Source organism: Scleropages formosus, chromosome 12 (assembly GCF_900964775.1).
Source record: "Scleropages formosus chromosome 12, fSclFor1.1, whole genome shotgun sequence".
Classification (NCBI taxonomy): domain Eukaryota; kingdom Metazoa; phylum Chordata; class Actinopteri; order Osteoglossiformes; family Osteoglossidae; genus Scleropages; species Scleropages formosus.
In genome coordinates, this window is record NC_041817.1 from 6,446,158 (window position 1) to 6,470,373 (window position 24,216).

A 24,216-nucleotide genomic window follows, 5' to 3' on the forward strand; every position below is an offset into this window, starting at 1 on the left:
CAGATTACAATATTTGGTATGCTCAGAGGTGAAGTTCTCACAAACAGCGCAGTCAATAATAATATAATTTTTCTGTATACCTGTTTGTTTGTGGGGGTATGGTGCTGCCAGCTCAGGAAACACTCGTCTTAACCTTGAAGCTCTGGTGATGGATCACACTATTCTCAAGGTAACTGGACCACATCTTCTGTGGCTATATTATGTTGGCGAAATACACATTGACATCCTAATAAACCATTTCTCTCAACCTAATTTGCAGAAAAGCTCAGCCTTGTGATTAGTGACATATTTAAAATGAGTTTCACTTGGATGGGCTGCTGCCTCAGTTGGGCATCAATTTGTTTTCAGGAAAATGTGGTGCATGGAAGATAATGTGTTTATAAATAAGCTAAGAAACTCTTAATGAGGTTTCAGAAGTAATCACATAAATTGGAACATAACTCCTTGAGGTGAGAGGCCTTATCCATTTCAGATAGAACTGTCTGGTCAAAAAATACTGGTTAACATTTTGCCAGTGATGACTATTCATAACTGAGCCTACAAGTTAATTGCACTGCAAAAGTTTGCCTGCAAAGTGCATCTTGAGGACCATTATGTAATCAATAAGGTCAATCATTGCCAGAAACATGTTTATCCTCTGTAATCTTTTCCTTAGCAAAAACATGCTTTTCCCCCAAATGAATGCCTGATGGTGAAGTGAACTTTCCTGTGCTGCTGCACTTGAGCAGCTCCATAACCATTGACCTCACTAATTCCAAGATCTGGAAGGTCATGGCCCAAGAAGAAACAACAAACACAGGGTCTCGACTCTAACTCTGCAGCCCAGAATTGCAAGAATGTTCTGGGTGCAACAGGGCACTTCACTGTATGTGTCGAGATTGAGATTTGAAGGCAGATTAATCATCAAATCTTCTGCAGTGTGACCAGACTCCTGAGAAGCAGGCTTCACTGCCTTTCCTCATCCAGTAAGAATTTATCATGTGCACATATTTTGTTGTGTCACATTGTCAAAATAAAAATAGCAGTATGCCATCCGCTTGTGAAGAAATTTTAATCATTTTCAAAATACTGAGGGAGCTATAACAGAAGGATTTCACACTTGAAGCGTGATGTGTGTATGTGTATATAAAATATAAATATGTATATTGTGGGCTGCAGTTTTGTATGCCTGTATGATATATGCACATACTTTTTGCTTTCAACTTTTCATTTCTACTTTAAGAATGACTGAAAATCACATTTTTCAAGGTTTATTTAAAGGGGTTCAGTTTATTCATCTTTGTATTCAGACAGTGATGTCAAACAGAAGGTTATTTTGTCAATTCAAGACACTCTGAAAACAGTAACTTTGAAAACAGTGGCTTTGTGGGCAAAGCAGAACGAACATGAAATATTTCAACTCGGTCACTGTGTTGAAGCTGTACCCAAGCCCATAACATGAATATTAAACCTTTTCACCCAAGGAGGCGACAAGTTTCAGGCAAACACATGTAGAACATGAAAGTGGAATTGGAGAGATGGCGGGCAGAAGATGCCAGTCCTTCTGAAAGCACGGACAGGAGTCAGTGTCCATGCTGTCCCTTAGCTGGGGTATTAAAATTCATCACAAATGCCCGCTGCTCGGCCAGCTTCCGCAAGAATAATGGTGTGAATGATGGAGAAGGGATCGAAGATGAGGCTGCGCCATGCATCATCCCTTTTGCTTGCACGTGTCTTGACATCACATGTGAGCTGAGCACATGCAGTGGAGATGAGCCACATTCACAGAGGTTCAGAAGTGTTAATGAATAACAGATACAGCATCGATATTGTGAGTGTGGTCTTTACTTGTCATTTATGCTCAGATAATTGGCCAGTCTGAAATACCTCCTCATGAACCAGTACAGTACAGGGGCCTAAGAGTGGGTCAAAGCATGAATACACTGAATATTTACTTAGCTCCTTTCAGCAAACCTTTATCATCATATTTGAATACTCTTAATGGAAAGTTCCTAAATTGGTTTAGGGAAGGATAACAGACCATTTTAAGACAACATCTCAAGTAAGGGAGCCGTCAGACTCTTGGAGAAAGGCCCTAAGGCATGGCAAAGTTAAATATGACTGCAATGTACCCTCTGGTTTGAGGATGTATGTAGTCCAAATTTTAAGTATTATTTTGAGTCAAAAACAGAGGTGGACAATTAATGCACAAATTAAAAAGCTGTAGTTAGAGGGAAGGAAGGACAATGAAAACAGCCGATGGGAATCACATTAGAGACAGGACAGGCAGGCTATTCACGACATTAAGCAGAGTTAAAGGAAGAAAATGCTGGTTTCTAAATGGGAATCATCTTTTACTAACGATGCAAGAAAACATTATTTCAGAGAACAATATTTAGAAGACAGGGTATTACATAATCTGTGTGTGACGGAAGCTGTCAATTTCTCCTGCCATCTCCAGCAGAGAAAACTGTCAAAACAGCAGCAGCATCTTGTCTCTGAGAGCGGTTTGCAGAACAGTGTGAGAGAGCACAGTGCTGCAAAACACTCCCTGAGCCAACTGGATACTTTGGTCTCTTTCTACCCAAAGAAACTGAACATAATGAGAAGGGAGCTGGTCAGCACTTAACATAATCCTCTTACCTCTACAGCAAAATTGAGATAAGTCTTTTCCCTGTGCTAGACCTCCATCTCAGACACGTATTTATTTTTTGTGAGTGCCAAAGAACGGTCAACACTGAGCACTTCTAAAACATTTCACCACTTTTATTTTTACATTTAAATTATTAGGTGAATTCCATCATCCCAAGGTAATATTTTCAGATTAAAAAATCTCCTACATTGACCAGAATGGACTTAATTTTTATAAGTTTCATGAAAAGAAAGCATGACTTCAAAGTCAAAGACTGGTAAGATAGAATGTGAAGAATAATTATTTCTCAAAAACATTTAACATTTTCAAAAAACCTCCTGTAAAATCTTTTCCCAACAATACCATCTTGGGTAATACAAAAAAGTTTTTACAGAGTGAAATATGGTGATGAAAAGCTGAAGCGACAGGACAGGCAGGGCTGCAGAAAGGCACACAGGGTGTTCCCCAATGTTCCTTCTGCCATCATTCCAGCAGCTTGAAGTGGAAAGACCTGGTTTTCCATTGGTTGATGTCACAGTTGACCATCGTTCGCTCTGTGAAGGTCACGTTCCCTGCTGCGTCAATGAGAATAACTGTATTTGTCCTGAAAACAAGACACAGGTGGATGCGCTAAAGAGTGATGCTAAATGTGGAGTCAGATACTGAAGTGGTACAGAGCAGAAACATAGTTATACAACTACTGTAAACTCCAAACATGTAAAGAAAGGACTGAGAAAGGACTGGCTTCTTGTCTGTGGCGTACCCCGCCAAGCCTAGCCTATGCTTTCAGGATAAGCTGTGGACCACCGTAACCCTGCCTAGGGATACACAGTTACCAATACTGAGTAAATGACAGTTTTGTTGCAGCAGCAGGTAGACTGGGATACGGAAGATCCTCTGACCTGGTGCCGTATCCTGGACTTCGGACACATAGAGCAGAGAGTGCCCGCAGCATTGCCCTGCTGTACCCCTCCCCTTGGCTCTCCTGGGCCAGGTCTGGAGCCTGACTGGGAAGCACAAAAAGGGTCTACCTCACTCAGTGCTCATTCTTCTTCCATGGCCTTGCAAAAGCAGATGCCTAGGTGATTCTCATCCACACAGAACCCCAAGATATCACAGACAGGAAGACATTAGGAAAACCTGTTGAACCTCAGTAACTGCAGTGGTCAAACACTTCACAGTCACATCACAGATGAATGAAACAGCTGATTGGGACACTGCATGAGTACGAAAAGCAGTGTGTGTCTGGGTGTGTGTGTGGAAAGTGGCATAAAGAGGTGTACTGAGACTTACAGCTCCTCGTTGTTGAGGATGTGCAGCAGTTCTTGCACCAAACCCTCAGATGACAGCTCCCGGCTTACCACGCTGCTGAAGAGACTCTTTCCATGCTGCAGTTTCTTCCATGGTGTCTCCAGGAGGGAGTTGCTCAGTCCGTAGATTCCTGGTGGAACACAGCACACTTAACACTGCTAGGGCAGAGCTCGGGTCATGGAGGTGAGGCAAAACAAACATCTACACCTGCCTTATCTACAGGCATTCCCATCTCCAAAACATGCATCCCTTATCCTCCACATCATTTAGTTATTCATTCAGCTGACAGTTTTATCCAAAGGGGCTTAAAATTATGTACCTATTGATGAAGCAGGATGTTCTTATGGTGTTCTACCTCAAAATGAGGTGTAACTTGCAGAGTGAAAAACAATTTTGACTTAAGCTGTGGGACACTGCATTTGGGAAAGATTATGTCAAAACCCTCACCATTTGGTTCCAATTAGTGGTACATGCATTTTTACCCAATTTAAAGCTGCCCCAAACCCTACATTTAATACTTCAGATCAAAGCCTACAGTCTGGAGAATTAAATCCTTTTTACTGATAAGTTGAAGAATACAGCATTTATGAAATGTTAGAGATAAACTGCTCACAGTCAGGGTAAGTACCTTGATCAAGGGTGCTACAGCCTTGTCACCTACTGCCACTATGCTATACTTTTTTTTTTTTTTTTTAAATTTCATCCATCTTGCAATGAACCTGGATACATAATCAGTGATGTAAGTTGGAGTCATGGGGTGTTTCAGGTCTTTCAACATTATATTCCCTCACCCAGGTATCTGAACCAGGGTTGATTCCAGCCTGTGTCCAGGCAAGGCTACCTCAAGCCCACAGCTCATCTCTCCCAATCTACAGCCAGCTAGGTGCCCTTTTCGGGGCCTCAGCAACAACTTTTTTTGGCCTTTCTATTCTGGCTGTGTGTGATACCCAACACAATGTCAGACCACTATAAAAAGACTTCCCTACAAAGCTCCTACAGCCTACTTCAATAGGTACACACTTTGCCCTCCAGCCATTTGAGCGGCACTGCTCCACCAGCTCTTCATACTTCACCATTTTTCTTTCATTATCCTCTTCCCTCCATTCCCAAGGAGCTGCAAGTTCCAACAAGATGACTTGCTAAGAAGCTCCTGACAAGTACATGATGCCAGGCCTCAGAGATGTCTTTGTGATGCCTGCTGGAAATTTCAGCTGCCTTCCTAAGTCAACTATCAACTGCCAGTTTCATGCCATCACCAGGAGCCCTCAACTGACACCAGGTGCTGATTCTGCTCTTTCACCTTCCTTTACAAATGCTTTGGTCTGATCTGCCAGCCAGCCCGTCCCACTGTGTACTTTTCTCACACTGATACTCTGTCACTGCCTTAAGCACCTGGTCAAAGTGCCAGCGATGGTGGTCTTCACTTAGTGCTCTTAGGGAGTTGCTGAGGATGTGTTCCAATGATTCTCCCTTGCACATAATAGGTGTGATGAAAAAATCTTTTTTGCAGCTGTGCAGGTTGGACTAGACTGCACATCATAAACAGCCTGGATTAAGAACTTAATGTGATGGAACACTGCCCAAACCTATCTTTCCAGAGCTCTCTGAGCCCACCACCATGCTGTGCTAAAGCAGGGACTTTGCCTGCCCCACTGCAGGCAGCATAGTCCATGTCCTCCCTATCCTCACCTCAGTACCTGTTTCAGCAACCCAAGGATGACTCAGGACTTTCTGTAGCAGTATCTCCCTTGTCCGTGTTACTCTAAACGCTTCCTCAAAGCTGCTAAAGGGGGATTGTACCTTGTTGGTCTTCCAATACAAAGCAATACTGATTACGTCTTGAGGCACACCAAGACGTCTGCAGAGGATACATCTTATTTTCTCACTGAAACCAGAGGATTCATGGCAGAATGCCATATAAATATGCCTACGCTTTAAACTCACCTGGAAGTCCTTACTTATCTAGCACTGCTGCTCTTAAGAAATGTGCTGCAATACAGCTACAGAGACTAAGGTATTCTGTCTTACTTCCCCCAGTGTTCATTGTTCCTACTTTATTAGCTGTACTGGAATACATATAACTATATATTTAAAAAGATTTTTTTTTTCCTGGACAGGTTTCAGAAATACAGTCCTCCACATTTCTTTCTTACCCCTCACAAGTCCTAACTTAGGTACATATCTTGTACCAGACAGATACTTGAATGAAAAAAGTATGAAGCAGAATATGTCCTATGCATGTCATGAAAGTATTAGTATGCAATATTACGCAAGAGAAATGTTTCAGAAAGAACTGAACACTTCCGAATTACATGGAGAAAAATGGCACCATTACATAGCAAGTTTTCTTAAAATTCTGTAATTACCAAAACACGTTCTGCACAGCATTGGCAATAAAACAGCATGATCTAAAAATAGCCTACAAAAGATAAAGATATTCTTAAATACCACCATGTCATAACATACTGGGGAATTCTGTGTAGTCTCTGATATGCAAGATTGAACAAGATCCTCAATGTGACCTTTGCAAGCATGTGAATGTAAAACCAAAATGAGGTGGTGAAAAAACATTGTTGAGATATATTAAATTGCCTGAATTTAATTGGACCGAATGTACAACTCATAAAAATGTTTCATAAAGCTGCCAACACCTCTTATTTGAAGCAAACATGTTAAACGTGAGATGTTTGTGTTAGAGATCACATCTTTTTTCACGTGCATTTCTGTACTACCACCTTGCACTACCACATTAATTTTACTGCCTTTGAAGGAAATAATTTAAAAACTTGGACCATACTGGCTATGTATGAGGAAAACAGAACCATAATGCTACGCCAGTGCTAAGAGAACTATATTACTGTATATTTCTGCTCTCTTTTATGATCATTTTTCATCAATCACCATAAGAAAAGGAAAAAGTTCCTCCAGTGTGCAGTAATTTGTTCATTTGGAAATATATTTTATCCCAAGGTAAAAATTTCTGTACAGGAACTGATGACAGCAAAAGACACAAAATTATGGGAAAACAAATAATAGTATAATGCCTTGGTTTGGAAGGATCCAATTCTCTTTACCTTTTTAATAAGGAATAGGCCATTCTAAATGTATTCACTTCATATTAAAAGTGCCAACTTTGATGGATAACAAACTCTAGACACTGGAATTGTCTCATTTTGTAAAACCTCAGGAACTGCAGTATAAAGTTATGCAATACATTTTTTAGCTGATAATAAAACTGAGGTTATTAAAATTTTGTTCATTTATTATAAATATAAAAACACCAGCTGTGATCAATCATACATTGAAAATTCATATTTCATGGAGCAGTATATCAGAAAGAGTGGCATATATTTTCCAAATGCTTCAACATAAATCTGTGCAGGCTCCATAAGGTAACCATTTCTGCATTTACCAATATCATATAATTCTGTAAGGTAAACAGTAAAAGGAAAAATCTATTTTCTGAATGAGAATGCAAAGTATACACAGAAGAAAGCTAGGTAATCACAGGTAAACTTGTACCCTTTTCAGAGCACTGGTGTGATCTCTTCTTGGCAGAGAACAACTTTGCTGGGAAAAAAAAACAGACATGGAAAAAAGGAAAGATGAAGAATGAAGAATCTCTGCTATGTATGTCTCCTGAAAGAGACCACAGAGCACAGCAAGTCTAACTGGACAAGAAGTTATTGAAGACTGATGGATATTCACATTTGTAGGACTCCATAGTAAATGTAGAGGTCAACATAACGATCCTATGGATCTGTACATTGCAGTTTATTTACCTGATACTTTTCTGCAAAGGGAACTTACATTGTTAAGCTACTCACACTGATTTATATTTATAGAGCTGGGTATTTATTACTAGAAAAACTGAGCTTATTTGTTCACGGCATTGTTGTAAAACTCACAAAACAGCACCAAAGAAATGTTCCTTGCACTGAGTGCCACAGTGACACCTTCTGATTTCTGGCCACATTTATTTTCACTTTAGTGCGTTCAACTGGTATTGCTGGAGCTCAAAAATAAGACACATAACCTTTCATTCTCAAGAGGCAGAATACAAATAAACATCTGTTATGTCCACAGCACCTAAATAAAGACCACAGAAGCAAAGCTTACAAATAATTGTAAACTGTTTAGAAAAAGAAATTAGTAAGCAAGCTGAAACAAAACAACAAATACAAGCGATTATGCAAAACACAATTAAAAACATTTACAAAAACAGATGTGGAAAAAGAGCTCTAATGTGGTGTTGATTTGAGAAACATATAACTTCCTTCATGCTGAGAGGCCATGTGTAAAGGTCTGGTTCCTGGTGATAGGTGGCAACGTGTACCTTTATGATCAGCATTCGACACCTTCATTTGCTCTCATCACACAATTACCATAGTTTATAGCACCATTTGGCCACACTTAGTAAATTGTGCTGGTGCAAGGCTCATTCTGAAAAAAGCCAACAATAAGCAGACAAAAAGTTCTCAAAACAGATTCTTCTGAGATTTTCCTTATTTTTGACACTACTGAAAACCATGACTGTATGCATAAAGCAATTTAGCTTCCTGTCAAGAGTGATCACATTGACATTTATTCATTTAGCTGACATTTTTCTCCAAAGCTACTTACAACTATTTATACAACTGGGTCATTTTACTGAAGCAATTCATTATAAGTACCTTACTCAAGGGTACTACAGCTAGAGGGAAGAAGTGAACCTGCAACCTTTGAGTCCAAAGGCAGCAGCACTAACCACTACGCTACCAGCAGCCCTATTTCACACTGGGTGTTGGAGTTTGAACACTGTTGAACTTCAAGCAGGTTTCTGAGGATCTGAAACCAGACGAATTTTATCAATGCTTTTTTGGCAGAAATGAATTTGAAAGGGGGAAAAAAGTCAAAGCAAAGTAACATTTAGATTGTTCTTGCTCTAATAAAGCAATAATAGACAATATTGCACAGGATCTGACTGATACAGAAGAGGACAAGCTGTGACATGAGAGTGTGTGAAAAGGCTGAACTGTGTGTGTCTCCATCTCACTGACAGCTGGAAGCCCTGGATCTTGATAACAATAAAATCAAGTTCAAGCAGTGAAAAGTTCACTGGTGTGTAGTTCTGCCCTCTGCTGATACCAGGCCAGTTTAGCACTTCATTCCTCACAACGAGTCCGTTTGGGGGTGGAGGAGAGGAAAAAACTGCCAGATTAGCTTGTAGAAACATACACCCTTATTTGCATACCACAAGTTTATAAACTCAGCACATTTTTGCTTAATATATGGTCATTTCACCTGTATGAATGCGTTTCATATGATTCTGAAACACACAGAACCTCACATATGTATTCAGTAGGGATTTGATGAATGTCCAATTGGAACGTTTTTGGCAGATCCAAATTTGTTGTGGGGGGGGAAAAAAGTAGTCAAAGCGATGCAGTTTATTATAAGCTTTATTTTACATGTATATGTGGTGCTGGGGGGTGTGGTGGCGCAGTGGGTTGGACAGGGTCCTGCTCTCCAGTGGGTCTGGGGTCGAGTCCTGCTTGGGGTGCCTTGCGACAAACTGGCGTCCCATCCTGAGTGTGTCCCCTCCCCCTCCATCCTTACGCCCTGTTTTGCTGGGTAGGCTCCGTGACCCCGTATGGGACAAGCGGTTCAGAAAATGTGCATGTGTAGTGCTGCCTGCAAGTGTAGGCACACTTAAAAGAGCTGTGATAATGATTGGACAATACTAAAGTACAGTACTACATGCACCGCAAAACATCTTTTTATGCGAATCACTACTCAATTTGTGCATATGTTCACATATCAATTATGCAGTGAAATGCATTACTCCTACTTTGTAACACTCTGCATACAATGTTTGTCATTGTGGTCTTGTGTAGCATAAGGCAATTTGTGTCAGTTCACATATACGAAGCTAGTTTCAAGATTTTAAATTGAATTACTCGTGCTGATATAAATGAATACTTGTACTCCTACTAATATTTAATCTGAGCATAAACCAATGTTTTCTGAATTGCTGAAAAGGAAAATTATTCCTACAGTATGTGTAAAGTTGAAACCAAAGCAATGTGTCTTTTAATTGCGCATGCGGATCAGTAGAAATACTTTCCATTGTAAATGTTCGTCAAAAACCACATCCGTACAGATTTATGCATTTAAATCCGCATTCGATGGATGCGCATTTTGATCAGCTCTCTTAGTATTGAGCCCCACGTTGATGACTCCCCACAACACAACTTCCAGTGCACAACATTCAGCAGTTATCAGTTCAGAGCACTGTGAAGAATAAAAAAATAAACACAGAATAAACACTAATCGAAACATTTAAGAAATTTCTAGAATACACTAAACAATGTGAGGAAACAACATGGGAGAAAACATCTCATACTGACAATCTCAGTCAAAACCACTGATTGATATACTGTAAATCTAATATCACAGCTGAAACAGCTGGTGGTGTGTTACAGTGTTAAGATACTCATAATTATTTACCCATTTATACCTGCGCATAATTTTTACTGTATCAATTAAGGGTAAGTAATGTGCTTAATGGTACTACAGCAGGAGTAAACCTTGAACCTTTGTAGAAATAAACCATAAACATGTAACAACTCACACAGCTACCTCAATCATTGTTTCATACATTCTTTCCAGAAGTAGGGCTGACGAAAGAGTCAAGGTGCTGAGAAACTTTTGTTTTACTTGTGCTATATACAGAAATGGTGACTAGAGAGGGGTAACAGTAAGGGAAGTTCTGTGAAACATCTTCTCTATGTTGGGAACAGGCTATCTAGTCTTGTTCTCAGGGTCACACACCACCCTGCTGCTGGGGAATGTTTAAATGAACAGTGATGAGCACACTGTTCCTCCTCCCATCACAATCTTATAAACCGCTACAACAGCCTGAACAGCCTTATTAAAGTAAATAAAGCCTTAATCCCACAATCAAATAAATATAATCTAGCATCAAACATTGGTTTGTAACTACACAGCTCCTGTGCAAGCATAATGTGCATGTGCTTTGCAAACTGACATAGAAAGTGATCTTAAGAATTTTCTTTAATCATAAATATCAAAATGCTGCAGCACATTTATATAATAAACATCAGTGAGCAAAATTATAAAAATGTCTCCATCTAGTATACCATGCACCATATCTCACACCCTGTGCAGCTAGGCTCCAGACTACCATGATTCTGCATTGAAAAAGCAGTTAATAATAAATTAATGATTTAAAGTAGACCATCTATAAAAATATACTTCATTTTGACTTTCAGTTGTTTTTAGGTAATTTTTTGCTCAGAAATGGATTATTTTCCCGCATAATAAATCATGAGAAAATTCAACCCCCCAGAATGTGAGTTTTCATAACAGGAAGATTTCACAAAATTAACCAGGTTAAGCAAGTAATAAATACATGGAATGGTCAGTAATAATCCATCAAGTGAAAAAGTGTTGGTATCTCTTGTAGAATAAAGTTAGAGCATCATCTACTACATTTACATATATCCATTTAGCTGATGCCAAAGCAACTTACAATGTTAAGGTTACAATTATCACAAGCTTACAATTATTTACCCATTTCTACAGCTGGGTAATTTTACTGGAGTAATTTAAGGTAAGTACCTTGCTCAAAGTACTACAGCCGGAAGTGAGGATCGAATCTGCAACCTTTAGGTCCAAAGGCAGCAGGTCAGCGCCTGGTGGCCAGGTCTATGCCCACGGGGCCTGGCCGGGCTCAGCCCGAAGCCACAACGTGGAGCCGCTCTTCGGTGGGCTCACCACCTGCCGGAGAAACCATAAGGGGCCGGTGCGTTGTGATTTGGGCGGTGGTCGGGGCCGAGTGCCCGGCCGACCCAAACCTCGGGCGCCAACTCTGGTTTTTGGGACTTGGAATGTCACCTCACTGGCGGGGAAGGAGCCTGAGCTGGTGCGGGAAGTTGAGAGATACTGTCTAGATATAGTCGGGCTCACTTCCACTCACAGCTTGGGTTCTGGAACCACTCTCCTCGATCGAGGGTGGACTCTCCACTATTCTGGTGTTGCCCAAGGTGAGAGGCGGCGGGCTGGTGTGGGCTTATTAATAGCCCCCCAGTTCAGCCGCCATGTGTTGGAGTCTACCCCGGTGAATGAGAGAGTCGTCTCCCTGCGCCTTCGGGTCAGGGAACGGTCTCTCACTGTCGTTTGTGCTTATGCGCCTAGCGGCAGTGTAGAGTACCCGGCCTTTTTAGAGTCCCTGGGGGGCGTGCTGGAAAGCGCTCCCACTGGGGACTCTGTCGTTCTACTGGGGGACTTTAATGCCCACGTGGGCAGCGACAGTGATACCTGGAGGGGCGTGATTGGGAGGAACGGCCTCCCTGATCTGAACCCGAGCGGTGAGTTGTTATTGGATTTCTGTGCTAGTCGCGGGTTATCCATAACGAACACCATGTTCATGCATAAGGGTGTCCACCAGTGCACTTGGCACCAGGACACCCTAGGTCGGAGGTCGATGATCGACTTTGTAGTCGTTTCTTCTGACCTTCGGCCATATGTCTTGGACACTCGGGTGAAGAGAGGGGCTGAGCTGTCAACTGATCACCACCTGGTGGTGAGTTGGATTCGATGGCGGGGGAAAAAGCTGGACAGACCTGGCAGGCCCAAACGCATAGTGAGGGTCTGTTGGGAACGTTTGGCGGAGGCCCCTGTCAGAGAGGTCTTCAACTCCCACCTCCGACAGAGTTTCAACCAGGTCCCGAGGGAGGTGGGTGACATTGAGTCTGAATGGACTATGTTCCGCTCCTCCATTGTCGGTGCGGCTGTTCGGAGCTGCGGCCATAAGGTCTCCGGTGCCTGTCGCGGCGGCAATCCCCGAACACGGTGGTGGACACCGGAAGTAAGGGATGCCGTCAAGCTGAAGAAGGAGTTCTATCGGGCCTGGCTGGCTCATGGGACTCCTGAAGCAGCTGACAGGTACCGACGGGCCAAACGGAGCGCGGCTCTGGCAGTCGCCGCGGCAAAAACTCGGGCTTGGGAGGAGTTCGGTGAGGCCATGGAGGAAGACTTTCGGTCGGCCTCAAAGAGATTCTGGCAAACCGTCCGGCGACTCAGAGGGGGGAAGCGGTGTTCCACGAACACTGTTTACAGTGGAAGTGGTGCGCTGCTGACCTCAGCTGAGGATGTTCTCGGGCGGTGGAAGGAGTACTTTGAGGATCTCCTCAATCCCTCCGACACGCCTTCCGTAGAGGAAGCTGAGGCTGGGGACTTGGAGGGGGACTCGTCCATTACCCTGGCTGAAGTTGCTGAGGTAGTCAAAAAACTCCTCGGTGGCAAGGCTCCGGGGGTGGATGAGATCCGCCCCGAGTTTCTCAAGTCTCTGGATGTTGTGGGGCTGTCTTGGCTGACACGCCTCTGCAGCATCGCGTGGAGTTCGGGAACGGTGCCTCTGGACTGGCAGACTGGGGTGGTGGTCCCTCTTTTTAAGAAGGGGGACCGGAGATTGTGTTCCAACTACAGGGGGATCACACTCCTTAGCCTCCCTGGGAAAGTCTATGCCAGGGTACTGGAAAGGAGAATCCGATCGATAGTCGAACCTCGGATTCAGGAGGAGCAATGCGGTTTTCGCCCTGGCCGTGGAACACTGGACCAGCTCTATACCCTCACTAGGGTGTTGGAGGGTTCGTGGGAGTTTGCCCAACCAGTCCATATGTGTTTTGTGGACCTGGAGAAGGCATTCGACCGTGTCCCTCGTGGCATCCTGTGGGGGGTGCTTCGGGATTATGGGGTTCGGGGCTCGTTGCTACGGGCTGTTCGTTCCCTGTATGACCGGAGCAGGAGCTTGGTTCGCATTGCCGGCAGTAAGTCAGACCTGTTCCCGGTGCATGTTGGACTCCGCCAGGGCTGCCCTTTGTCACCGATTCTGTTCATTATTTTTATGGACAGAATTTCTAGGCGCAGTCAGGGAACGGAGGGTGTCTGTTTTGGTGGCCGCGAGATCTCGTCTCTGCTTTTTGCGGACGATGTGGTCCTGTTGGCTTCATCAAGTCAAGACTTGCAGCGTGCACTGGGGAGGTTTGCAGCCGAGTGCGAAGCGGCGGGGATGAGAATCAGCACCTCCAAATCCGAGGCCATGGTTCTCAGTCGGAAAAAGGTGGATTGCTCCCTCCGGGTTAGGGGGGAGTTGCTCCCTCAAGTGGAGGAGTTTAAGTATCTCGGGGTCTTGTTCACGAGTGAGGGAAAAATGGAGCGGCAGGTCGACAGACGGATCGGTGCGGCGTCCGCAGTAATGCGGTCATTGTACCGGTCTGTTGTGGTGAAGAGGGAGCTGAGTCGTAAGGCGAAGCTCTCAATTTACCGGTCGATCTACGTTCCTACCCTCACCTATGGTCATGAACTCTGGATCATGACCGAAAGAATGAGATCGCGGATACAAGCGGCAGAAATGAGTTTCCTCCGCAGAGTGGCTGGGCGCACCCTTAGGGATAGGGTGAGGAGCTCAGTCACCTGGGAGGAGCTCGGAGTAGAGCCGCTGCTCCTCCGCATCGAGAGGAGCCAGTTGAGGTGGCTCGGGCATCTGTTCCGGATGCCTCCTGGACGCCTCCCTGGGGAGGTGCTCCGGGCTTGTCCCACTGGGAGGAGGCCTCGGGGCAGACCCAGGACACGTTGGAGAGACTATGTCTCCCGGCTGGCCTGGGAACGCCTTGGGGTTCCCCCAGAGGAACTGGAGGAGGTGTGCGGGGAGAGGGAGGTCTGGAGTACTCTGCTCGGACTGCTGCCCCTGCGACCCGGCCCCGGATAAAAGCGGAGGAAGATGGATGGATGGATGGATGGCAGCAGGTCTAACTACTACACTACCAGCTGTCCCACTAGCTTTATTACAAACGAGAAAGCACAAGTAAAATCCAACAAAACCCGTTTTATCATGGTCCTGAGATCATCAGTCATATAGTTTTACTACAGCCACAAACAGCCACTCTGACAACAAAAATGAAATTCCCTTAGGGGTATATACAGTGATGGGCTGAGTGATACTGGTATCCATCGCTCAATGAATCTGTCTGTCTATCCATCCATCTACATTTACAGATATTCATTTAGCTGACGCTTTTCTCCAAAGCAATTTACAATGTTAAATTACAACTATTTTATCATTTGTACAGCCGGGTAATTTTGCAAGAGCAATTCAGGGCAAGTACTTTGCTCTAGGGTACTACAGCTGGAGGTGGGATATGACCTTGCAACCTTTATATTCGAAGGTAACTGCTCTAACCACTACGCTACTTATGCCACACTTCTCCATCACTGTACTGCCACTGCTTCAGTGAGGAAGAAAACACATACATATGAATGTCATCCAGCTGTCTTCACAAGGGCAACTTCAATTGTTCTTCACATTAAGACCTTCTTGAGTTGAAAATGGCACTGACCCAAAAAAAAAAAAAAAATTCCAAAGTTTAATCCTCATATTAATAGTGCTTAAGAAGAGCTTGCTTTGAAACAGCTTATTTCTGAGAATTAAAAGCTCTGCACGTTTAATAGATCATACATTTACCACTTCATATTTGCTGTTGCAGATGTAAAGCAGTTATTAAAAGTGCTTGGAAAACAATACCACTAAACACACTGAACAGAGGTGGGGAGACACAATCTCTCTCTCTCACACACACACACACACACACACACACACACACACACACACACACACACACACACACACACACACACACACACACTTAATGAACCAGTAATTGGAAAAAGGAACAAACCTGGTTTCAAGATGACAGGCTCTGCATTCCCTTTGTTTCCATAGTAACACACTGTGTCTCCTTTGGACCTGAACAAAGGAATCAAAATGGGGATGAAGCCAGGAGTGGTGGCAGTTTATCACATTCTTTACCATATTTCTGCCCATATTAGAGATTTCTGTGTATGTGTGCATTGGTATTTCAACACAATTTCCAAACAAGCTGACACTCTCACAGGTTTCTTCCATGACCCAAAGGTGGTGTGTGTGCCTTGGCCGTTGTCCTGCTGAAAGCCTCAACACAGCATTGATATAAAGGCTGGCAAGAACTGTGAGCACAGAGCAGAGAAGCACTGGATCTTGCACTTTGGGCACCAGTGGCATAAGTAGTGGAGCAGCTGGTAGCATAGTGGTCAGAGCAGCTACCTTTGAATGCAAAAGTTGCAAGCTCAAATCCCACTTCCAGCTGCAGTACCAGCACCCAAGGTACATTTACATTTATTTATTTATCAGACACTTCTCTCCAAAGCGACTTACAATGGATACTACGTAACGTTACTAGCCCACACACCTTATTCACTGAAGTGATTTACACTGCTAGATACACTACTTAAAATGGGTCACTCATCCATACATACATCAGTGGAACACGAACAAACACACACACACACACACACACACACACACACACACTATGGGGGAACCTGAACAGCATGTCTCTGGGAGGAAAGCAGAGCACCCGGAGGAAACCCACGCAGACACAGAGAGAACATGCAAACACCAGACTGAGCAAGGATTGAACCCACATTCTCTCACACCACCCAGGCGCTGTGAGGCAGCAGCGTTACTCGCCGTGTCACCGTGCCGCCCAGGTACCCCACAGGAAGCAGAGAATGCTATCCAAGAGACACTTGTCACCACCAGCAGAAAAGCCCTGACTGGAATCTGACAGAACCAGTAAACCACAGCCAATTATGATCCTGAGAGATGGGTCAACTTGGTGTCAGTACGAAGCAGTTTGCTCTGTCTGGAATCAAAGGCAAAAATTATAGTAAATACTTGTTAAATTTAAATTCTGTTACAACCTGCTGTGGGGTCAATACAGGGACCTGATCTTTGTTGCCTGAAACATATTAGTAAATACATTCTACAAATAACTTGCAGCAGAAGAGGAGTTTGGATTAAATGTGGATTTTTTTTAAAAAAAAAAAAAAGAAAAAAAAAGTTCTACCTTCTGTAAATGTTTATTCTCACAAATTAATTAGGAACAAATGTGCCTGTCCAGGCCTGTATATTTGTTTATGCCACAGTAAGCAATTAAGGGAAGGGAGTAAAGGATACATGCCCACTGTGAATGCAGTTCCCCTTGTGTGTAAACATCCTGGGGCACGCATCACTAAACAGGTCAGGGACAAACTCCTGAATGAGGTCTGCTGGCAATACTAACAATAAACATCAGTGCTACACTTTGCATGAACCAGAACATTTTTTAAAGCATAAATAGGAAGTCACTCGTTCGGCTAAAAGTATGCTGAACTTTCAATCAACTTTCAGGGGAACTCTTTTCTCCATTCTTTATAGAGGGATTGGCTCATCAACTTTTCACTCTGCTTCTGTTTTGCTGTATTGTGATAGGTGGACTCTGACCACGAAAACCACAGCAAGGGCTGCTTGTGGGGTTCAACTGTTCAGAGTCAGAAGTAAGATCCAATGATACAGAGAGAAGAAAAAGAGAAGCTACAACATTTCCATCAGGATTATTTACCTACCTTTGTATCAGTCCACCTATCCATCCATTTGCCAATCCATTCACATAGCTCCCCTTCCATTTAAATCTTTAACCCTCCATCCATCTAAAAAACACCCTTCTTCCTTCTGCTTGTTCATACACATATGAAATGCCTTGAACTTTTTATAATGTTTCTTGTATACAGCATTCTACTTGAGTTCCTGGGGTCTGAAATGAAAATATAAGCGTACATTTACATGAATGCTGCAACACCTCTGATTTTTAATGCACTATTAGACTTTGTACAGCATCTTCAAGCTGTGAAGGACATGGTGTGTGCAGACCGATGAAGACCCAAGGCTATTCAAAGAGCTGCAATAGTGTAGATGTGTTCAAGTGTAAGCAAGAGTGGTTTGGCTGATCAAAAAGACCAACATTCTAGGGAATGCAAAGTGTAACATTATTTCTGGTAAGGAATGACGCTCAGATATCTGAGATCAAGAAAAATAGTTCCAAAAAGGCTTCGTACATGCACCAGTCAGTCAAACCCATTCCCTTACATCCTTCTGATCAATGCAGTATTTCATTTACATGTTTTCATTTTGCAAATGTTTTTCTCTAAACCACCAGTTTGCCAGATTTCACTATTTTTCCCAAATGCATATCACATAAGCACCTGCCTATAGAACTGAGTCTGATAGGAAATACAAAGATGGTTGTGACGGATGGTGTGATCCAAACTTGCGGAGCTGGAAGTACATCAGAAGAAAAATGAGTCTCTAAGAAAGGCCTTTTGAGACTCTTTTTGAATGTTAAGAGATTCAGCAGTTCTGAGGGAGAGATGGAGCTCATTCTAACACACTGGAACCAAAACCAATAAGGATACGTGCCCACCAGACTTGCAGTTTTCCACCTCTTGTGAGGAGGACCAATAAGTGGCCCGAGGTGAGAAAACAGCACTTTTAATTAAGTAGTGAGAAGTGATCAGTGATGGGGTGCAAATCCTTCGAGTTTGATTATCATTTTTATCAATGCATTTGGACCAAAAACATTTAAGTATTCTGTGAACTATTTTTCATTATTGTTTGTTATTTGAAAAACTGCAATTACAGTAATTAAGGCAGGATGCTGAGCAAAAACTGAATGCTACCCTAGATAATAAATTTGTTCTGCAATTTAAACTTGCACTTCTTGGATATCTCAGTCCGAAGACATGAAACACAGCATCTTCCCCTTACATTATCAACACATCGTCATTCTTGTCCTATCGGTTCCACATAAAGAGTCCTCTAATTGCGATGTAAAATTCCCCTCCATTTACAAGATGAAACTATTGATCTGAAATAGAATAGCCCCGATATTTCCTTTGTCATGTCCTCACCCATCATTTTGTGTTGCAGTGTGCAGAGGGTAAACTAATAGCTCAATAATGAGGTTGTTTATTAAAAAGGTAAACATATAAATTACAGTGACAGCCGCCATTTTTATCTCTTATTGCATTAGGACAACTCCTATCCATCAACATCCATACATCTCTCCTCTAGAATGGCGATGCCCAGGGCGCCCGGAAGCCGGGGAGAAATTGAGAGATTTCAGCTCTAGATAGCAGCCCTGGCCAAGACATACATCACCAGATAAAACCAGATTGCTTTCTTTCACTGACGTCTCGCCTGAATGTGCCACATGTCTACTCGTTTGGCGGCTCAGCACTCACGGTCATAATTTCCAGCCTTAACAAGGTCATTTACATTTCTGAAGAGACTGACTAGCAGAGCGTATCCCACAGAGGTTGGCCTGGCAGACATGCTGGAAATCTACAGCAGGTGGAAGAACTTCTGTAGGCGTGGAAGAGCAGTGCTGTTTTCACCAGTGCTTCTCAACACAAAGCAACTTGGACATAGATGAAAAACCCAGGTATTCACTACAGGGATCTAATGCCTCACCCTACAGAAAAACAGTAAAATAACACCTACTCTAACCTTGTTGTTATCTTAGAACCAGTGAGAGCACTGGTTTAGAGCCATGCCATCAACACTGTTCAGTTACAGCAGCTTAATCCATATAATACTTTTGACTGTGAAAAAAAGTGAACCCCTACTTAACGCCATGTCATACAATGCCATGCTGTAGTTTAAGCTGTAGGAAACTACATGATAGACATTTGCTAAAGGCAACATTTGCTTAACTTCAAATTCCAATCAAGAAACGCAATCATGATTCTTGGTTGGTCGGATAGATGAATTATCAGGACCTGGGAGATCATCAAAGATTCAAAAGAGCCACAAGAGATATAGGAGAGAAAATGCACCTCATGACAGCTTGACTACCAAAGGGTTTCAAACGCAAAGTGCCTATTACAAAGCAGTCTGGAAATACACATCTTAGAAAAAGACGGTTAAAAAATGAATCTCTACTTAATGCCAGGTCGTACAATGAGATGTTGTGGTTTAAGCTGTAGGGAACTAAACATGATAGACATTTGCTAAAGCCAAAAGAAACAAAGCAAGTTGTATACACTGGGTCCTAAACTTATGAACACAACTTGGACCAGAAATCTGTTTGTAACTCAGTTTCTCCCAGCTGTTGACCAATTTATGCCATAAACATGTCCTGTCTCTCATGCTGTTGGTCACTGATGCTCACAAACGTGAGACAACGACGTTTCACTGCCAGCTACTAGGTGGATGTAGAAAAATGGAGCTCACATTTGATCTGCAACAATTTTCCATAGATTTTTCATAGTAGACAAAGAAAAAACATTAAAATAAAACGAACAGAACAATGTTTGCATCTATGAGAATTCCTGACTCGAATGTTCGTAACACACGGACCCAGTATATTCTGTAAACTGGTTTCAAGAAAGCAAGAGAAGAAACCATTCTAAGGCCCTTGAACACAGGAAGCCAATCAAATGTAGAGTACCAAGGGTATGAGGTAAACATCGGTCACATGTCTACACAATGGGATCCAAGATACGTGAGTGAGCTCTTCCTTCAGTTTGCACTCTTTTCCATCAGACAAATGCTTCTCTGGTGTGACGCCTACCGTTCTCTGTCATATTGTGTTAAATGAAAGGTATGTCTTTTCAGTTCAGTCATCTGGGCCTATCAATCACTCACTTGAACTCTGCAGTGATCAGGTTGAAGCCATTATAGAGATGGCCCTCGGTGGACACCTTCTTCAAATAGGAGTAGCTGTCCACGTTATCGGTCAAGAAGTTCGACACCAAAAAACCTAGATGGAAAAAGTTATACGGAAATGGTAAGTACAGCTAAACAACTACATCCCCCCCAGTAAAAAGTACTGTTCATCTTAAAATGTATAAGCTTAAAACATGCTTGGGGCAAAAAGTGATGCATTAAGAAATGGAGGGGGAAAAAAAAAAAAAAAAAAAAAAGTAGAGCGCTCCAAACCATCTAGCCCCCCACCCATGACCTCAATCCAACCAAGTGCACCCATCATCCATGTACGTGTTCCAATCAATGGTGCTCTGTAATCAGCATACTAAATCATTACAGCCATTAGAGCAAAGGCATTAGGAATTATCGGGGCACATTTTTTAAAGACTGTGATCAGTCTTAAGCCTTTGACATCCTTTCCCCTTGCACTGAAACTAATCACTTCATTTCCTCATGCTTTATTCCCGAGGCATTTTAAATGAACAGATTTCTGGGTTACTTAGGAACTGGTGAGGGGAAACTTACAATATTATGTTAATGTGCAGTGATAATATTGCCTGCGATGCTACCTATGAGAACAGACCTCGTTTATGATCATGGTAGGTGGGTGAGTGTGTGTGTGTGTGTGTGTGTGTGTGTGTACGTTTTAATTCTACCTAATCACCTAAGCACTCGATTTAATTAATTACTTCCCTAATTGAACTAATTTAGCCATCCCTCTCAGTACTTCAGATATTCCTCACAGTATACACACTAGCCTGCCAGGTCCCAGATCAGAGACCCCTGAATAAGAGGATAAATAGATTAACTGAAGGATAACGTTTTTTGAGGGGAGTGAGGGTGGAGGTATTACAAAAAAAAAAATGAGACAAGTGCTGACTCAGTCTTTCACAGCCAGCCAGCAACATGCTAAATCTCTTGCCATTTTAGTTTTGTATTCCAGTGTCTATGTTTATAGTCTCTAAGAAACAGAAAATTCCTTTAAAACGTCAGCAACAAATGGCATTTCAAAATTGCACTGACTGTCTGAAAGAAAATATTTGTCATTATTTTTGTATTAATCTATTGCTGGTGAATGCTTTGTAAGTTTTATGCAGAGGTTCCAAGGTATGCAGTATAGAAGAACTAATATGAACAACATTAGTTCACTTTATGCTCATTATTACAAATACTAAGAATAAAATGAAGGAAAAATGATAATATAAAGAGCACTGTTTTCCAAAAGGAAAAAATACAAAATATCTTTAGAATGTATATTAATATTACTGACAGTTTCATCATCAACATCATTCAGGGGGTGTGCAGCAAGCTGGCCTAGGTCATTCCAATTTTGTTTTGATTGACCGTAGCCCCCCACACGTCTATCTTCGCCTTTTTAATGTCAATCTGGAACTTTCTGTTTTCTTCATCTTTGCTGCTGGCTAGACACTTCATCAACACGTAATCATCACCCTGCCACCTTAAAGTACATGGGCATTGACTAATCATTCGTGTATTTATCATTTTAAATCTTGCAGATTTGTGTGACATGTGTTGGTCAGTCATGTGTGCTTGATTTATTTCTTCTATCTGTAATCTATGAAAGCACTCAGTCTGCTGTCAAGAGCGCACTATATATTAATAAACTCTACTGTATTGCTAGCTTTGCTGATAGTTAATGTACAGTTCTGTTACATCTTTCTCCTCTTACCTCTGCCCTGTGCATCTGCACTGGGCTTTGCATCCAGGTAGTTGGTCAATGCAGCCAATTTGCCCCTCTTGCTGATTCCCAGCCATGAGCCGCCTTCTTTACCCTCCTCAAGGTCAAGCCCTGTCAGATAGCACATGTCCATTACAACCCTGCCTCACATATCGCACTGAACACCTGAAAAATGACAATGAAAAGTATAATTAAAGCAGCATTCAATGTTTGCGTCGCCCCAACTAGATGGCTATACTCCTCCACCTCTGCATGCTTTGTGGTCCCATACACAAACGGTCCAAAATCAAAAGCATAAAGGATTCCAGTTATAGCTCCGATGTCGTGGAATGACTTTCCTCCCTCATGCAGAACTGCTGAATCCCTCTCAACTTTCAAGAAAGGATTCAGAACTCATCTTTTTCATACTCACTTCTATCATGATCTTGTAAGCACTCAAACATGCAAGTGGTTGTCATCTTTAATACAATCATTTACTGATACTCGTGTAACGTATACTGGTTTATATGGTGGTATTTCAAAACTGACTGTATTCAGGAATTACGTGTATGTATCCAAATCTCTCCTCCTGTTGTAATGCACTGTTTATATTGTTCTCGGATGTGTGCCACTTTGAAGAAAAGTGTCTTCTAAATGAATAAATGTCGATGTCAATATAACAACTAAAAAACCTACCATTTATCAAACAGCACAAGTGCTTAAGTGCTCGTTTCAGAAAGCTGGCTCAGGAACCACAACCCACTTCCTCTTGCATCAATGTACAAACCAAAAATGGCAGCCCAAATGTCCGTGTTTAAAACCTGGGAACATCTTGGAAAGACGAATTGGATGAGAAGTCCTGACTGTATGCTTTATCAGTCATTTCTTTAAGGATTTCATTATAATTCTGTGTTTTTCTAAACACTCAGGGTGGATCTTAAGAAAAGCACCCAAGAAAAGCAGAAGTTCTACGCACTTTCCAAAAAACCAACAGTAATATAACCATGGACCTGTCAAAGGGCTTTTTCTTTAAGAAAAGGCAGCATAGAGCCAAACATTGTGATCACACCATCTTCCAATTCAACTTCAAAAGCAGCAGTGCAGGGGTAAATCTCTCATATCAAAATTGGAAGTGTCATTTCACAGAGCACTCAACTGTTTCAAAAAGGCAGACTTTTTTTCTGAAAATATTTCATCACCCTAGGAGCAGTTTTGCCTCCATTAAAAAAAAAAAAGAAGCCATGATCAGTGGTGCAAGGCCAGTACTGCGATTTGATGTCCAGGACTTTTTGTCGCTTTGCAGTGTTGTGTCTTTTAATCAATAATGTGCAAAAGACAGCAAAGACACTGAGAAAAAGTAAGTGATGATTACTAATAGGCTACTTGTTTTGTTCTGAAAAGAATTACGTTTTCTTCAAATTTGAAGATGTTCCATGTTTGCTCTTTTTCCTATAATTACCAGCAGGATCCAGCATGAAGTGCACCGAGTGTGCTAGACATTACCTCGGTCTGCCTTGGTTAACTGCTAAACTAAAATCATCGTTCCAACAAGGGTAACAGTATCTGGTGTTCTAGAAATAAGCAGCTAACATATAAACAACCACCAAAATAAAGTAAATAATACCACAACACATAATCAGAACAAAACATTTGCTAAACACGAAAAATACAAAAAAGATTGTTTTCTTTGCCTTCATTAATGATTCACCAGGTTTATAGCCTAACTGGAGAAAAACAAACATTAAAAAAAGACAACCTTGAAAAACTGCAACAGTTGAAGGACTGTCAGTGAAACTGCTATGAAGGCACTGAAGGGCTGCTGATCAGTACCACTCATGAGTTGCACTGCCTGGTTCCAGGATATAATCATGGAGACCCAATGACCCTCCCTGCACACACTGGTGGGTTGGGTGGCTGTAAGCATCAGAGAACTACAACATTACCAGATGGCCCTGGATCCAAAAGCGGACAAACTGCATTACCCCTCCG

General features: G+C 42.3%; 1 protein-coding gene across 1 annotated transcript in view; it reads right to left on the reverse strand.

Annotated features, from left to right (window-relative positions):
• Nucleotides 1-1,253: 1,253 nt before the first annotated feature.
• tango2 (transport and golgi organization 2 homolog (Drosophila)) overlaps nucleotides 1,254-24,216 on the reverse strand; it is a 36,839-nt gene continuing 13,876 nt past the window's right edge. Inside the window, exons 4-9 of the mRNA XM_018762556.2 lie at nucleotides 22,240-22,359; nucleotides 20,490-20,604; nucleotides 15,664-15,731; nucleotides 3,905-4,052; nucleotides 3,514-3,618; nucleotides 1,254-3,215 (exon numbers count right to left, since the gene is read on the reverse strand). Coding sequence (XP_018618072.1) covers nucleotides 3,095-3,215; nucleotides 3,514-3,618; nucleotides 3,905-4,052; nucleotides 15,664-15,731; nucleotides 20,490-20,604; nucleotides 22,240-22,359 — 677 coding nt within the window. The 3' untranslated portion in view covers nucleotides 1,254-3,094. The remainder of the gene's footprint in view (nucleotides 3,216-3,513; nucleotides 3,619-3,904; nucleotides 4,053-15,663; nucleotides 15,732-20,489; nucleotides 20,605-22,239; nucleotides 22,360-24,216) is intronic.